Here is a 17,892-nt window from a genome sequence, read left to right on the forward strand (position 1 = left end):
TGGCGGCATTATTTCATTCTTTTTAATGGCTGAGTAATATTCCATTGTATATATGTACCACATCTTCTTTATCATTCATCTGTCGGACATTTAGGTTGCTGCCATGTCTTGGCTATTGTACACAGCACTGCAGTGAATATTGGGTTGCATGTATCCCTTTGAACCATGGTTTTCTCCGGATATATGCCCATGAGTGGGATTGCTGTATCATATGGTAGCTCTATTTTTAGTTTTTTAAGAAACCTCAGTACTGTTCTCCTTAGTGGCTGCACCAATTTACATTCCCACCAACAGTGTAGGAGGATTCTCTTTTCTCCACACCCTCTCCAGCATTTATTGTTTGTACACTTTCTGGTGATGGCCATTCTGACTGGTGTGAGGTGATGTCTCATTGTAGATGTGATTTGCATTTCTCTAATAATTAGCAATATTGACCATCTCTTTTCATGTGCCTCTTGGCCATCTGTATATATACTTTGGAGAAATGTTCTTTTTATTTAGTTATTCTGCCCATTTTTTGATTGGGTTATTTTTTGATATAGAGCCTCATGAGCTGTTTGTAAATTTTGAAGATTAATCCCTTTTCGGTCACATCATTTGCAAATATTTTCTCCCATTCTGTGAGTTTTTGTTTTGTTTATGGTTTCCTTTGCTGTGCAGAAGCTTTTGAATTTAATTAGGCCCCATTTGTTTAATCATCAAATCACAAGAGAAGAGAACAAAAGAGTAAGGGAGGAAAAAAGACCTAGAAAACCAAATCTGAAACAATGAATAAAATGGCAATAGGAACATACATGTCAAAGTTTTTATTTCCATTACTCTAGGAGATGGATCTAAAAAGATAATGCTGCGATTTATATCAAAGAGTGTTCTGCCTGTGTTTTCCTCTAAAAGTTTTATAGTATCGAGTCTTACATTTAGGTCTTTAATCCATTTTGAGTTATTTTATCTTTATGGTGTTAAAGAATGTTCTAATTTCATTTTTTTACATGTAGCTGTCCAGTTTTCCCAGAACCATTTATTGAAGAGACTGTCTTTTCTCCACTGTATAGTCTTGCCTTCTTTGTCTTAGATTAATTGACCATAGGAGTGTGGGTTTATTTCTGGGCTTTCTGTCTTTTTCCATTGATCTATATTTCTGTTTTTGTACCAGTACCATACTGTTTTGATGAGCGTAGCTTTGTAGTATAGTCTGAAGTCAGGGAGCCTGATTCCTCCAGCTCCATTTTTCTTTCTCAAGGTCACTTTGGCTATTCGGGGTCTTTTATGTCTCCATTGTTCTAGTTATGTGAAAAATGCCATTGGTAATTTGATAGGGATTTCATTGAATCTGTAGATTGCCTTGGGTTGTATAGTCATTTTGACAATACTGATTCTTCCAATCCAAGAACATGGTATATCTTTCCATCTGTTTGTGTCATCTTTGATTTCTTTTATCAGCGTCTTACAGTTTTCAGAGTACAGGCCTTTTGCCTCCTTAGGTAGGTTTATTCCTAGGTATTTTATTCTTTTTGATGTGATGGTAAATGGGATTGTTTCTTTAATTTCTCTTTCTGATCTTTCATTGTTAGTGTATAGAAATGTTGTGTAGTATCATGTCATCTGCAGACAGTGACAGTTTTACTTCTTCTTTTCCAGTTTGGATTCCTTTTATTTCTTTTTCTTCTTTGATTGCTGTGGCTAGGACTTCCAATACTATGTTGAATAAAAGTGATGAGAGTGGACATCCTTGTCTTGTTCCCAATCTTAGAGGAAATGCTTTCAGCTTTTCCCCATTGAGTATGATGCTAGCTGTAGGTTTGTCATATATGGCCTTTATTATGTTGAGGTAGGTTCCCTCTGTGCCCACTTTCTGGAGAGTTTTTATCATAAATGGGTGTTGAATTTTGTCCAGCTTTTTCTGCATCTGCTGAGATGATCATATGGTTTTTATTCTTCAATTTGTTGATGTGGTGGTGTATCACACTGATTGATTTGTGGTTATTTTAAAATCCTTGCATCCCTGGGACAAATCTCACTTGATCATGGTGTATGATCCTTTTAATGTATTGTTGGATTCAATTGGCTAGTATTTTGTTGAGGATTTTTACATCTATGTTCATCAGTGATATTGGCCAGTAATTTTCTTTCTTTTTGTGCTGTCTTTGTCTGGTTTTGGTATCAGGGTGATAGTGTCCTCACAGAATGAGTTTGGGAGTGTTCATTCCTCTGCAATTTTTTAGAATAGTTTCAGAGGGTGGGTGTTAACTCGTCTCTAAATGTTTGATAGAATTTGCCTGTGAAGCCATCTGGTCCTGGACTTTTGTTTGTTGGGAGCTTTTAAATCACAGTTTCAATTTCAGTACTTGTGATTGGTCTGTTCGTATTTTCTGTTTCTTCCTGGTTCAGTCTTGGGAGATTGTACCTTTCTAAGAATTTGTCCATTTCTTCTAGGTTGTCCATTTTATTGGCATATAGTTTATTGTAGTAGTCTTTTGTGATCCTTTGTATCTCTGGGGTGTCCATCGTAACTTCTCCTTTTATATTTCTAATTTTATTGATTTGAGCCCTTTCCCTTTTTTTCTTGATCAGTCCAGCTAAAGGTTTATCAGGTTTGTTTATCTTTTTAAAGAACTTTTTAGTTTCATTGATCTTTTCTATTGTTTTCTTCATCTCTATTTCATTTATTTCTGCTCAGATCTTTATGATTTCTTTCCTTCTACTAACTTTGAGTTTTGTTTTTTCTTCTTTCCCTAATTGCTTTAGGTGTAAGCCTAGGTTGTTTATTTGAGATTTTTCTTGTTTCCTGAGGTAAGATTGTATTGCTATAACTTTCCCTCTTAGAACTGCTTTTGCTGTGTCCCATAGGTTTTGGATCATCGTGCTTTTGTTTTCATTTGTCTCTAGGTATTTTTTTATTTCCTCTTGATTTCTTCAGTGATCCATTGGTTGTTTAGTAGTATATTGTTTAGCTTCCACATGTTTTGTGTTTTTTACAGTTTTTTTCTTGTAGTTGATTTCTAATCTCATAGTGTTGTGGTCAGAAAAGATCCTTGATAGGATTTCCATTTTCTTAAGTTTACCAAGGCTCACTTTGTGGCCCAGCATGTGATCAATCCTGGAGAATGTTCCATGTGCACTTGAGAAGAATGTGTATTCTGCTGCTTTTGGATGGAATGCTCCGTAAATATCAACTAAGTCCATCTGGTCTAATGTGTCATCTAAGGCCTGTGTTTTCTTACTGATTTTCTGTCTGGATGATCTGTTCATTGATGAAAGTGGAGTGTTAAAGTCCCCCACTATTATTGTGTAATTGTCAGTTGCTCCTTTTATGGCTGTTAGTATTTGCCTTGTATATTGAGGTGCTCCTATGTTGGGTACATATATATTTACAATTGTTATATCTTCTTCTTGGATTGATCCCTTGATCATTATGTAGTGTCCTTTTTTGTCTCTTGTGACAGTCTTTATTTTAGAGTCTATTTTGTCTGATATGAGTATTGCTACTCCAGCTTTCATTTGATTTCCATTTGCATGGAATACCTTTTTCCATCCCCTCACTTTCAGTCTGTATGTCCCTAGACCTGAAGTGGGTCTCTTGTAGACAGCATATATTTGGGTCTTGTTTTTGTATCCATTCAGCCAGTTTATGTCTTTTGGTTGGGCCATTTAATACATTTTAATTTAAGATAATTATCAACATGTATGTTCCTATTGCCATTTTATTCATTGTTTCAGATTTGGTTTTCTAGGTCTTTTTTCTCCCTTACTCTTTTGTTCTCTTCTCTTGTGATTTGATGATTAACTTTAGTGTTGTGTTTGGATTTCTTTTTCTTTTGTGTTTGTGTACCTATTGTAGATTTTTGGTTTGTGGTTACCATGAGGTTCTAATATAGCAGTCTATATACATATACAAGATTGTTTTAAATGCTGTTTTTTTTAATTTCAAATGCATTTCCAGTATCCTGAATTTGTACTCTCCTCACGATTGCTGTTTTTGATATCATATTTGTGTGTGGATGATTTCCTACCTTTACTATATGTTTGCCTTTACTGGTGAGCTTTTCCATTCATCATTTTCTCATTTCTAGTTGTGTCCTTTTCTTTTCCACCTAGAGAAGTTCCTTAAGCATTTGTTGCAAAGCTGGTATGATGGTGCTGAATTCTCTTAGCTTTTGCTTGTCTGTAAAGCTTTTGATTTCTCCATCAAATCTGAATGAGAGCCTTGCTGGATAGAGTATTCTTGGTTGTAGGTTCTCTCCTTTTATCACTTTAAGTATTTTGTGCCACTCCCTTCTGGCCTGCAGGTTTTCTGCTGAGAAAGCAGCTGATAACCTTATGGGAATTCCCTTGTACGTTATTTGTTGTTTTTCCCTTGTAGCTTTTAATATTTTGTCTTTGTTTTTAATTTTTGTCAATTTGATTACTATGTGTCTCACCATGTTTCTCTTCGGGTTTATCCTGCCTGGGATTATCTGTGCTTCCTGGACTTGGGTGACTATTTCCTTTCCCATGTTAGGGAAGTTTTCAGCTATTATCTCTTTAAATATTTTCTCAGGTCCTTCCTCTCTCTCTTCTCCTTCTGAGACCCCTGTAATGTGAACGTTGGTGCATTTAGTGTTGTTCCAGAGGTCTCTTAGGCTGTCTTCATTTCTTTTCATTCTTTTTTCTTTATTCTCTTTTGCAGCAGTGATTTCCACCATCTGGCTTCCAGCTCACTTATCTGTTCTTCTGCCTCAGTTATTCTGCTATTGATTCCTTCTAGTGTATTTTTTATTTCAGTTATTGTACTTTTCACCTCTTTTTGTTTGTTCTTTAATTCTTCTAGGTCTTTGTTAAACATTTCTTGTATCTTCTCGATCCTTGCCTACATTATTTTTTCAAAGTCTTGGATCATCTTTACTATCATTACTCTGAATTCTTTTTCAGATGGATTGCCCATTTCCACTTCACTTAGTTGTTCTTCTGGTGTTTTATCTTGTTCCTTCATCTGGGACATATTCCTTTGCTGTCTCATTTTGTCTTAACTTTCTGAGATTGCTGTTTCCATTCTGCTGGCTGAAGGGTTATAGTTCTTTTTGCTTCTTCTGTTCTGCCCCCACCCCAACACCCAGTGGATGAGGCTGTATAAGAGGCTTGTGCAGGCTTCCTGGTGGGAGGGACTGCTTCCTGCCCACTGGTGGGTGGAGCTGGGTGTTGACCCTCTGGTGGGCGGGCCATGTCAAGGGGTGTGTTTAGCCAGCAGCTGTGTGCTCAGGAAACTTTAAGTAGCCTGTCTGCTGATGGGTGGAGCTGTCTTCCTGTCCTGTTGGTTGTTTGGCCCAAGATGTCCCAGCACTGGAGCCCATAGGCTGTTGGGTGGGGCCAGGTCTTGGTGAGAAAATGGTGCCCTCCAGGAGGGCTCAAGCCAATGAGTACTACCCAGAACTACTGCCACCAGTGTCTTTGTCCCTGCAGTGAGGCACAGCCACCCCCCACCTCTGCAGGAGACCCTCCAATACTAGCAGGTAGGTCTGGCCCAGGCTAAAATGAAGTCATTGCTTTTTTCCCTGGGTCCTGGTGCACATGAGACCTTGTGTGCACCCTCCAAGAGTGGAGTTTCTGTTTCCCGCAGTGCTGTGGAATTCCTGTGATCAAACCCTGCTGGCCTTCAAAGCCAGATTCTCTGGGGCCTCCTCCTCCCATTGCCAAACCCCCAGGCTGGGGAGCCTGATATGGGGCTCAGAACTTTCACTCCTTTGGGAGAACTTCTGTGGTATAATTATTTTACAGTTTGTGGGTTGCCCACCTGGCAGGTATGGGATTTGATTTTATCACGATTGTGCCCTTCCTACTGTCTCATTGTGGTTTCTTTGTCTTTGGATGTAGGATATCTTTTTTGGTAGGTGTGCTAGATGTGCTGTTTTTACATTCTTTTTTGTCATAGTCATCATTCTTAGTGGTTACATAGTAAATGTTCAATAAATGTTCTATGGTTTACTTAATTTTCCCCTTTTTGTTGAGCATTTAGATTTTTATAATTTTTTGCTATTACACTACAACACATAGTTTTTTCTGGATTTAGGATTATCTTCTTAGGAAAAATTAACATAATTGAAATTATTGGGTCAAAAATATATAAACATTATAAAATCTATTGGTTCATATTGATAAATTGATTTCCTAAAGTATTACATAATAATTTGTACTTCTGCCAACACACATTCATGTTTGTTTGCCTTCACGCTGCTAATAGCCTCAGTATTTTCATTTTAAATAATTTTACAGAAAAAAAATTTTACTAATTTAATAAAAAATATGCATTGTATTTTCATCTGCCTTATTGATTTTATTAGTGGTACTTTTTCACTAGTTTTATTTTCTGTTTCATGAACTGACTGTTCCTGTTTGTTAATAAATTGGAGCCATTTTATATAATCAAGTTATTGACCCCTTTTCTGCCATAACTGCTGCAAATACTTTTTTCACCCCTTAACTGTCTTTTTATTCATAACATGTTAGTGTGTGCTTAAATACAGAAATTCTCAAATTCTGTATAGTAGAATGTATCAGCCTCTTTGCTGTTTCTTTTAATGCTTCTAAGATTAGAAACTTTCCTCCCCTCCCCACCCCCAGGCTTTGTAACTTAATTTTATTCTGTTATAACCATGATTCTGTTATCACCATGACTATTCTAATCATGATCCCTATTTTTGGTCTCATTGCCCCTTTAGGGGAGGAGAGGTAAGGCAGTAGGACTCTAGAGTTCTTGGCTGGTGATCAAGTCCTGACTGTGTTTGGCGCCATCACTCTTTTGCAGTTGTTTAAAACTAAGTTTCTTCAAAACAAAATTTCTGAGGCTGTTCTGAAACTTCTACATAGCTCCCATAATGTGACAGTGCACATTTTTCTTTCCCGGGGCCCTCTCAGTCTCCTCTCAGCTTCTTTTTTTTCCTGGGTCCACCTTACACAGATTGTCACCCTCAGGTACAAACCCTCATAAGCAGGACCACAGGGCAGTCTCCACACTGTCTTCAAGATCCTGGCTCCTTGGACCCACTGTTAGAAGGAAGGACAATCAATTCCTAGCACAGCAGCAACTTTCTCCTTGCCCTGCTGTAGAAGCTCCCTGCTTTTCAGGGTCTCAACCTCTAGATGTTCAAGGTCAAAGAGGAAGTCAGATATGAGTCCATTGTCACCTCAATAGAAAGTCGTTACACTCTTAATAGTCCTTTGAGAAACTCCCCCTTTAGGCTTGAAGTAAAGGGGAGAAACGCCCTCGCCTTTCACTTTTGCTGCTCAGCATAGAGAATCCCACCCAGTTAAGCTACAGCTCTCTAAAGAAACAGCTTTACAAAGTCACCACCTCCATATTCTGACATCTTTTGTATCTTTGATCTGGTTGAGGGATCCAAGAGTAACGAATTTTTTTTTGTACATTTCTTTGTAAATTTTTCTTGTTGATGTCTTAATATACATTGATGTCAAATATTTTTAGTGCCTCAACTGAATTGAGACAGAAAAAAATGTTCATTTTAAACATTTTATATGTTTTTTTTCTAAGCATCTTAACTCTATAATTCAACTGAAATTTCTCTGCCACGTATGGTATAAGGATAGGATAGGGCTTTCCCCCATATTACTACCCCATTTGCCTAGTCTTATTTGTTGAATAATTCCTCTCATCTTCATTGTTTACAGTGCCTTATTATCACATATTAAAATCTTACACATATTAGGGCAATTTCTAGGTTTTCTCTAAGATACCATTGATTAATTTTGTCTCTTTGATAAATAAGTATATAGTATCAAGTTACATGTAAAACATCTTTATATCCATTCTTATAGAAATATATAGAATCTTTTGGTTACTATGATAATGTTATTTTTACCAGTGGTTTAAAATTCAGTTAGAAAACCCAAATGTAACAGGAGACATAGATAATGTAAATGTTTTTTATTAAAGTGTCAAATCTGCTAAAAAGTTTATATCTAAATTCTTAATTATCATACAAGTTTCTCCCCTTTGTTAGCATATGCATCACATCGTGAAACTAATCTTTTGCCATAATAATAGGGAGATAGAAACTAGTCTGGGAACAGACTCTATACTTATTTGTCTTGATTTGCAGAGAGAGGTTCTGGAGTAAATTCCAACTGTGAACTTCATGTCATTTTTCACCACTGATTTTGTCTAGTTAAATTATCTAGAAAAATATGCATTGGTCTAAAAGAATTAGGAAAAAGCTTAAGAAACAAAGCCAAAAATGAAATGAATAGCAGGTAGGCTTAAAAGAAATAAAATGTATTCATCTAAGCGAAATTTCCTATTTGGGAATCTGGGTTTGGACATAACTGACTTTACATGTAAATCCTGTGAATCTGTGATGCGGGAGGTCATGATGCCTTGGGAAGCAATGGAAGAAAGTAGGAAAAATTTAATTATTATAAAAGTAATTTTATATAGATCAATAAGTGACTGTAGATATCATATAGCCCTATCTAAGTGTTAAGTGTAAAGAACAAAAACTGACAGTGTGGGACTTCCCTGGTGGTGCAGTGGTTAAGAATCCTCCTGCCAATGCAGGGGACACGGGTTCGAGCCGTGGTCCATGAAGATCCCACATGCCACAGAGCAACTAAGCCCATGCGCCACAACTGCTGAGCCTGTGCTCTAGAGCCCACGAGCCACAACTACTGAGCCTGCGTGCCACAACTGCTGAAGCCTGCATGCCTAGAGTCCATGCTCTGCAACAAGAGAAGCCACCACAATGAGAAGCCTGCATACTGCAAGGAAGAGTAGCCCCCACTCACCACAACTAGAGAAAGCCCATGTGCAGCAATGAAGACCCAACGCAGCCAAAAGTAAATAAAAGATAAATTAATTTAAAAAAAGAACTGATAGTGACTCTTATTTTTAAGTACGTATAAGTTATATATAGTACAAATATAGTATAGAACAATATATTATATAAATATATTTTAAAGTTTACACACACACACACACACACACACACACACCCCTACCAAAGTATTAACAGCAATCTCTTTCATGGAGTGAAATATTGAGGAGAAGGAGTGGTTGAGTGGGATACTCTTTGACTTCTCTTCTCCGTAAACATTCATATTATTTGCAGATTTTCTTTACATTGACAATGTATTCCTTTTGTATTTTAAAAAGTACATAATTTTAACAGACAAAATATTTATCTTCCTATTTATTTTCCTTTACTACCCTCATTTCACAGGTAAGGAAGCTGACCAGAGAGGTCAGTGACTTGTCCAGGTTCACAAAGCTTAGTCAATGGGGTAGCAGGATTAGAATTCAGTCTGGCCTGCTTCTTCTTGATACCATGTTCTTACTTATACACTTCAGGGTACTTCCATAGAGTGACATAATTCCTAGGGAAATAATGGCTTTTTAATTAACAGTAAGGCTAAGTCCTATGTGACCAAATTTAACATTTATCTCTCAATTAACTGACTTTTTATTTTATTACCATGTTTCTAGAACAATACACTGATAAGATGTTAGAGATAAAGGAGGTTATGGACAACGTGCTTACCAAACAGAAGGCAGAAAGGGATGATTTAGCTAAAAAATACAGGTGAGTGAAAAAAAAAAAATAGGAATGCTTTAGAGTTTTCAGAATTTATCTATTTTTATCTACAGTAGGCCTAGAATTTCTTAAGATTACAAATGTTGCTTGGGACCAGAAAAGGACTTTATGAGGTCATCTAATCTATTACCTCCATGAGGAATTATACTTCCTAGAAAGATGTTTTTCTACTTTATTATTTGAAATGTTCAGAAAAGGACATTTTCCTATCTTAAAAAGTTGTCTACAGCCATGAATTTTATGAAAGCCTTTCTGGTTATGAATTCCATAAGTAAATTTCTTTCCTTAGTAAACTCACATTTTTTACATTAAAATTTTTTCTTTTATGCTATCACAAATGTTGTTCTTCTAAGCAGTTTAATCATGTATATTTTGTGGTTTTGTGTACTTCTAAACTCTCAGGGTCCTTAAAGAGTTTTATCCTGATTATATTGATTATTTATCTCTTATCATCCTTTTTTATGAGAAATTTGTTATATGATTTTTTCTTGTTTTGAGCATTATTTTTTTTAGTTTTCTATTCTTTTTTTCTTTTCTCTTGTGATGAGAACTTTTAAGGTCTACTCTCTTAGCAACTTTCAAATATGTAATACAGTATTATCAACTATAGTCACCATGCTATATATTACACTCCCATGCCTTATTTATTTCATAACTGGAAATTTATACCTTTTGATTACCTTCACCTATTTCACCCACCTGCCACCTCCACTTCCACCAACCACCAATCTGTTCTCTGTATCTATGCCTTTTTTGTTTTTGTTTCAGCTTCCAAATATCAGTGAGATCGTACAGTATTTGTCTTTCTCTGACTATTTTCACTTAGCATAGTGCTCTCAAGATCCATCAATGTCTCAAATGGCAGGATTTATTTTTTTGTGGCTGAATAATATGCCTTTATATATGTGTGTCTTCATACTAATGTTGCTATTTGCCTTAAAATCTTGTAATTTAAAGAGCATTTGTATTTTCTGTCTGAACTCTTTGTTTCACGTAGTTTTAAATGTGATATTAATTTCTTCTTTCTTCTCTATCTATCCAGCTTCTTGCATTTTATACTACCAGTTATTTGCTAATCTGATTTCTTCTTGATGCTTCTTCCACTTACATCTACTACTTGCTTTGACATCCAGTTGGTTTGGAGTTCAATACCGACAACTCTAAACTGTGTTAGAGAGACAAGTATCTATACTATTGCTTTCTCTTAAAACGGCTGCTCTAAAAAGATGGTCCCTGAGGATCCCTGAGACCATTTCAAGGGGTCTAAGAAGTCGAAACCATTTTTTTTTTTTTTTTTTTGCAGTACGCGGGCCTCTCACTGTTGTGGCCTCTCCCGTTGCGGAGCACAGGCTCTGGACGCGCAGGCTCAGCGGCCATGGCTCACGGGCCCAGCCGCTCTGCGGCATGTGGGATCTTCCCGGACTGGGGCACGAACCCGCGTCCCCTGAATCCGCAGGCGGACTCTCAACCACTGCGCCACCAGGGAAGCCCCCGAAACCATTTTTAATAACATTAAGATGTTATTTGCCCTCTTTTGCTCTCATTTTCTCATAAGTGTACAATGGAATTTTCTAGAGGCCACATGGCGTGTGATGATATCATCACTCTAATAGCTAATGGAATGTGCACTTGTGTAGTCTTGTGTTTTAAAATTTTCTCTTATTTTCTAAAACAGTAAATATTGATAGATATAACTCAAATAAACAAAAGCTCTTTGCATTCCTCAATAATTTTTAAGAGTATAAAAAAGTCCTGAAACCAAAAACTTTGAGAGCTACTGGAAACAAAGTGTCCAATATCCTGAAGATCAGTGTGGAATAGGTGAGTATAACCAAAAGACAGGTGTGGATGAGCCAGTTTCCTCCCACTCAGTCTTCAAGCCCCTGAGAGACTTGGTTTAAGGAGGGCACACAGGATAATGCTTATCTGGGTCATCACTTCAAAGTACCTCACTACAGATTCAAAGTACAATTATTGGGTTGGCCAAAAAGTTCATTCGGGTTTTTCCGTAACATCTTGTGGAAAAACCCAAATGAGCTTTTTGGCCAACCCAATACAATAAGTACTTGATGAATTGACATTTCTCAGGTCTAGTTTACTTATAATTATTCACAAAACAATCTCAGTCCTCCATAACTAAGGGAATTTGGGTGGAACTTACTCCCAAATTTTACTTCTTGATACACCATTTCACTGTAAACAGGTAAGCGAATTCCAAACTTAAAGAATGGTGTTGCTCCTTGGCCATCAATTTATACCTTCCAACTAAAGAACTACTAGGTATCTAGATAAACAACCCAAGTTTTGTTTCTCTTTTAGGGCTGACTCACAACTGATAAGTAATGATGTGAATATAAATGTGGATAACCACGCTGTCACCTAAAAAAGGCAAACTTATTTACCTCAAGTAAAGCAACAGTTTCCTCTCAAAGAATATACATTGCAAAGATAGTCTCTTGTGTACTTTGAGCTGATTAATTTGACACAAAGTATAAAATCTAAATGATTGCTAAAAAAAAGTTTTCTACTGTTTTTATATTTTTTCCTCTTTCTGTTTCTTCCTACAGGGTGTCCATAGAGTCATTTAAGCATGGAGTCCTGAGAGACCAACTAGCTAACTTGGCCACAAGGCAGAAGAGCCTTTTACTTGTAGCAAAAAAACAGAAAAAAATAAGCCAGAAAATTCAGAACTATAAGAATGTTACATCTTTGTCTGGTCTTAGTTTCAAGAAGCTGCCATTGAGCTCAGAAATCTCTAATGAAAAGGACAGCCAAGAGTTTACTAGTCTGGAAAATTCAGTACAGCCCCAGTCATGTTCAGTTTCTCCTGTCAGCCTTGTTTGTGGAAGCATGCAGGAAACACAGTTGTCTTTGGAAATCTGGCATGACAACCAAAATACCAACACTTGTCTAAATTCAAAGACAGTGAGAAGGGAAGAATTTTCTGGAAATGAACTGAATTCTAAACAAAGTGTCAGTGACTGTACCTTAGATAGATTATCAAAATCCAGACTTTCAGATGGCACTAAGAAGATTAAATTACAATCGCAACCTATTTCTTTTATTGCTCAAGCAGAATATTCACAAAAAGAAAATGATCTTACAGTTACTACAGCCAAAGGGCATGAGTCCTTTAGTCCTTCAGCAGTAACTGGCACATTAAAGATTTCAGAAACCGCAAGTGTATTTGCCCACAATGATGCCAATCCATCAACTATTATTTGTGATCAGGCTCTTTCCAATTGTGATCCAAAAAAAGGAAACAGGAAAACAGCTTCGCAGCAACCACATATGGGGACATCAGAATCCCTGGTGCATCAAGGGATTGATGTCTTTGGCAGTAATACGGGGCATCAGGTGAAAGCTTATCTTAGAAAATCAGCTCTTGCTGTTCCACATGCAAATGATAGTCAGAGCTCCTCCTCCTCTGGGTCTGGCCGTCAACATACTGTAAAAAATCCTTCAAAATACAGCACAACTCCTAAAAAGAAATGTATGCAGATAAAGGATCTGATGTTGCTAGGAAGAATTAATCCGGGAAATAATATTCTGGAATTCAAAACACAGGTATCCTTTTTTTTTCTCTAAAATTATGTAAATTTTATAAGTAAGTGAGTAAATGTTGCTGTCACATAGTGTCAGTGTTTAGCTCTAATTAGGGGAATAGGGTTTGGCTGGGCTTCTTGAATGGAGAGACCATTATATCTTAGCAAGTGAAATCATGCTTCTAAAATTGCCCTGTACATTTTAGTTACAAGCACCTTTAGGCTCTCAGACCAAAATTAGTTTTACTGCAGCAGGAAGGATTTAAGAACAAAATAAAAATAATAAATTGGAGCTGTGTTTGGTTCCAAAGTTTTGGGAACTACCAGTGTGTACTGCTAAAGCTTCCCCTAATAAGGGTTAAGTATAAACACATCTTCCATAGTAGCTCAATTTAGAAACAGAAAGTGACTTGGAGTTTGGGTAAATATAACTCAATTAAAACAATATCACATATGCATAATAACAGAAGAGGAAAAAAAAGGTTCTGCTAGAAATGCCTACAAATGAGGCTTCCTTTCCCTTTTCCCCCTATTCATTTTTTGAAAGAGGATATAAGAGTGGCAAAGTTTGCAGGGTCCTGGAATGCTGCTTTGCTTGTGGACCAGTCCAACAGAAAACCAATCCAAGCTAATTGGAATTTAATCTAAATGACCCCTTTTTTCAACCCTTTCTACTTCTGGATTATAAGACTTTTCCTAGTTAATAAGCTTTATTTATAAGTTAGGAGCAAAAGAAACTTAATTTTAATGCTCCAAACTATAGTTTAAACACTAAATTAGCAGCTTGATCTCAGATCCCTTGATGTTCCTGTTTGCTTGCCTGTCAACCAATTTATTGCTAAGTAATACCTACTTCACATTAGCCAAAGCAACTCAAATTTCAGTTACTGGTTACATTAGCTAAAATTTTGACAGCTGTGGTTACTCCTCTGGATCAGCAATGATAAAATTCTAATATAATTCTTTGTATTTCAGCTATTTTTAACAGCTTTATTGAAATATAATTGACATACAATATGCTACATGTATTTAAAGTATATAATTTGACAAGTTTTGATGTATGTACATACGCAAAGTATAAAATCTAAATGATTGCTAAAAAAAAAGTTTTCTACTGTTTTTGTATTTTTTCCTCTTTCTTCCTACAGGGTGTCCATAGAGTCATTTAAGCAGATTGGTCTGTAGTTTTCTTGTGTTGTCTTTGGTTTTGGGCTCAGAGTAATACTGGTCTCACAGAATGAATTCCAAAGTGTTTCCTTCTCTTCTGTTTTTTGGAAGAGTTTGTGAATTGGTATTAAGTCTTTTAAAAGTGTTTTCTAGTAATCAGCAGTAAAACCATCTGTACCTGGGCTTTTTTGTTGTTGTTGATAGTTTTTTGATTATTAATTCAGTGTCTACTTTTTATAGTTTTTTTTTCAGATTGTCTATTTCTTCTTGAGTCAGTTTTGGTAGTTTGTATCTTTCTAGGAATTTCCTCATTTCATCTAATTTATTGGCATACAGCTGTTCATAGTGTCTCTTATAGTCCTTTTTATTTCTATAAGGTCAGTAGTAATGTCCACATTTTCATTTTTGCTCTTAGTAATTTGAGTCTTCCCTCTTGCTTTTCTTGGTTAATCTAGCTAAAGGTTTGTCAGTTTTATTAATCTTTTCAAAGAACCAATTTTGATTTTTTTGATTTTCTCTATTTTTCTATTGCATGTTTTACTTTTTCCACTTTAATATTTACTATTTCCTTCCTTCTGCTTGCTTTAGTTTAGTTTGCTGTTTTCTTTCCAGTGTCTTTCTTGTAAGTTTAGATTATTGATGTGAGATCTTTCTTCTTTTTCAATATAGGCATTTACCCCTATAAATTTCCCTCTAACCCACTGCTTTTACTGCATCCCACAAGTTTCAGTATGTTTTGCCTTCATTTTCATTCATCTCAAAGTATTTTCTCATTTACCTTTTGATTACTTCTTTAACCCGTTGTTTATTTAGGAGTATGTTGTTTGAGTTCCACATAATTGTGAGTTTCTCATTTTTTTGTTATTAATTTCTAATTTCATTCCATTGCTCTTAGAGAACATACTTTGTATTATTTTGGTCCTTTTAAATTTTCTGTGACTTATTTTGTGGCTTAGATAGTGTGTAGCCTATGCTAGAGGATGTCCCATGTGTACTTGAGAAGAATGTATATATCCTCCTATCATTAGGAGAAGTTTTCTATAGATGCCTGTTCAGTCTGGTTAGTTTATAGTGTTGCTCAACTTTTCTCTTTCCCTTTTGTGATATTATTATTATATATATTATTGATATATCTGTAAATGTTATAAACCCAATAATTCATTGTTATAATTATTACTTTATAAAATTTTGTGACTTTTAAAGGAGCTGAGAAGAAAGGAGAGCAAGTTTATATTTATAACTTTTGATATATTAACCTTCTTATTTATCCTTGCTGGTTCTCTTCATTTGTTCCTGTGGATTTGAGTTACCATATGGAGTCATTTTCTTGGCCCAGTAAAACTTCTTCCACCCACCGCCTTTGTGCTTTTGCAAATATATATGTATTATATCCCTATTGTTTTGTACAATTGTTTTAAAAACCAGTTAAGCAAAGAAAGAAGAAATGTGCATTTATACTGTTTTTTATAATATGTGCTCTTACTGATGCTCTTTGTTTTTCCATGTGGATTCATATTACCATTTGGGGGTCACTTGATTTCAACCTGAAGAACTTCCTTTAGTATTTTTTGTAAGGCAGGTCTGCTAGCAACAAATTTTCTCAAGAGAGGTCTTTATATCACCTTTATTTTTGAAAGATTTGCTGCAAATAGGATTCTTGGTTACAGGTTTTTCTTTGTGTACTTTGAGTGTGTTATTCCACTGCTTCTGGCTTTCATTGTTTCTGATAAGAAGTCAGTTGTTAATCTTTTGGGGTTTACCTTGTAAGTGATGAGTCATTTTTCACTTGCTTCTTTCAATAATTTCTTATGGTCTTTGACTTTCAGTATTTTTACTATGTATCTATTTTTGTCTCTCTTTGTGTTTATCCTTGTTGGACGTCACTGAGCTTCCTGAATATGTAGATTAATGTTTTTTAATAAATTTGGGAAATTTTTAGCCATTATTTCTTCAAATATTTTTTCTGCTCCTTTCTCCTGTCCTTTTGGTACTCCCATTATGCATATGTTGGTGTGCTTAATGGTGTCCCACATTTCTCTGAAGCTTTTTCATTTTTCTTCACTCTTTTTTCTTTTTCTTCTTCAGCTTACATAATCTCTATTGATCTCTCTTCAAATTCACTAACTCTTTCTTCTGACATTGAAAATCTGTTGAGCCTCTCTATTAAATTTTTCATTTTAGTTATTGTACTTTTCAACTCAACTTCTTTTTGTTTCTTAATAAATTGTTTCTTTATTGATACTTTCTGTTTGATGTGATATTGTTATCATACCTTGCTTTCCGTCCTTAATTATGGTTTCCTTTAGTTCTTTGAACATGTATATAAACGGCTGTTTTTTGTTGTTGTTGTTTGTTTTTTTGCGGTACGCGGGCCTCTCACTGTTGTGGCCTCTCCCGTTGCGGAGCACAGGCTCCGGACGCGCAGGCTCAGCGGCCATGGCTCACGGGCCAAGCCGCTCTGAGGCATGTGGGATCTTCCCGGACCGTGGCACGAACCCATGTCCCCTGCATCGGCAGGCGGACTCTCAACCACTGCACCACCAGGGAAGCTCTAAACGGCTGTTTTGAAGTCTTTGTTAAATCTAACACCTGGTCATTCTCACAGGCAGTTTATGTTGCTTTTTCGTTAGTTTATTTTGCTGTATGTGTCATACTTCCTGTTTCTTCACATGTCTCATAATTTTTTGTTGGAACTGGGCATTTTAGATATTTTAGAGTAGGCAATGTATTGTAGCAAGTCTGTGTATTGATCCCCATCTTCTCTTACGTTTGTTATTGTTCCCAGGCAAAATATTTGTGCCATGGCTCTGGAGCTTAGGGCAGGAACATGGCAACTTCTCTCTGAATTATACCCCTGCTTTAGGATCTGAGCATTTAGTGGAAAGGGGCACACTAGCCTCTTGCCTTTTCAACTTGCCTCTCCTGACGTGAAACCACCACCTTACAAGCCAGGGCAAGTGTGAGCAGGACCCCAATAGTCTCAGTAGCACCTTGCAAAGGTAGAGACTCTGTCTCACCAGTACAGGTTAAACAGAAGAATTTGGAAATTTTTTTTCCAAATTTAGAAAAATTTCAGCTATTATTTCTTCAAATATTTTTTCTTCCCTCCCCTCGTTTTTGAATTCCCATTACATATATATTAGGCTGCTTAAAATCATTCCACAATTCACTGTGATGATCTTATTTTTAAATTCTCTTTGCTCTGTGGGTTTTTTATGCCATTCCTATTCCTGTGTCTTTGAATTCACTAATCTTTTTGTTTGCAGTGTCTAATCTGTTAATATCATCCACTGTATTTTTCATTTCATATGTTGTAATTTTCATCTCTAGAAGTTTGATTTGAGTCTTCTTTTATATCTTCCATATCTCCATGTAACATTTGGAACATGTGGAATATAATAACTATTTAATGTCCTTATCTGCTAATTCTAACATCTTTGAGAGTTCTCAGTCATTTTCAATTGATTGCTTTCTCTCCTCCATATGGATTTATTTTCCTACCTGTTTCTAGGCCTGTTAATTTTTTATTGGATCCCAGAATTGTGAAATTTAGCTTGTTGGATGCCAGATATGTTTTTATTCTTAAAAATATTTTGGATATT

The 17,892-nt window shown here is 36.1% G+C and overlaps 1 protein-coding gene across 1 annotated transcript in view; it reads left to right on the forward strand.

Annotated features, from left to right (window-relative positions):
* The window catches only part of ANKRD31 (ankyrin repeat domain 31), a gene marked incomplete at its 3' end in the record, with an annotated part of 129,924 nt that overhangs the window by 88,373 nt on the left and 23,659 nt on the right, over positions 1 to 17,892 (forward strand). The window contains exons 21-22 of the mRNA XM_082836379.1: positions 9,470 to 9,566; positions 12,146 to 13,145. Of these exons, the coding sequence (XP_082692505.1) occupies positions 9,470 to 9,566; positions 12,146 to 13,145 (1,097 nt within the window). The remainder of the gene's footprint in view (positions 1 to 9,469; positions 9,567 to 12,145; positions 13,146 to 17,892) is intronic.

The sequence above is a fragment of the Leucopleurus acutus genome (assembly GCF_964270905.1).
Source record: "Leucopleurus acutus genome assembly, chromosome: 3".
NCBI lineage: Eukaryota > Metazoa > Chordata > Mammalia > Artiodactyla > Delphinidae > Leucopleurus > Leucopleurus acutus.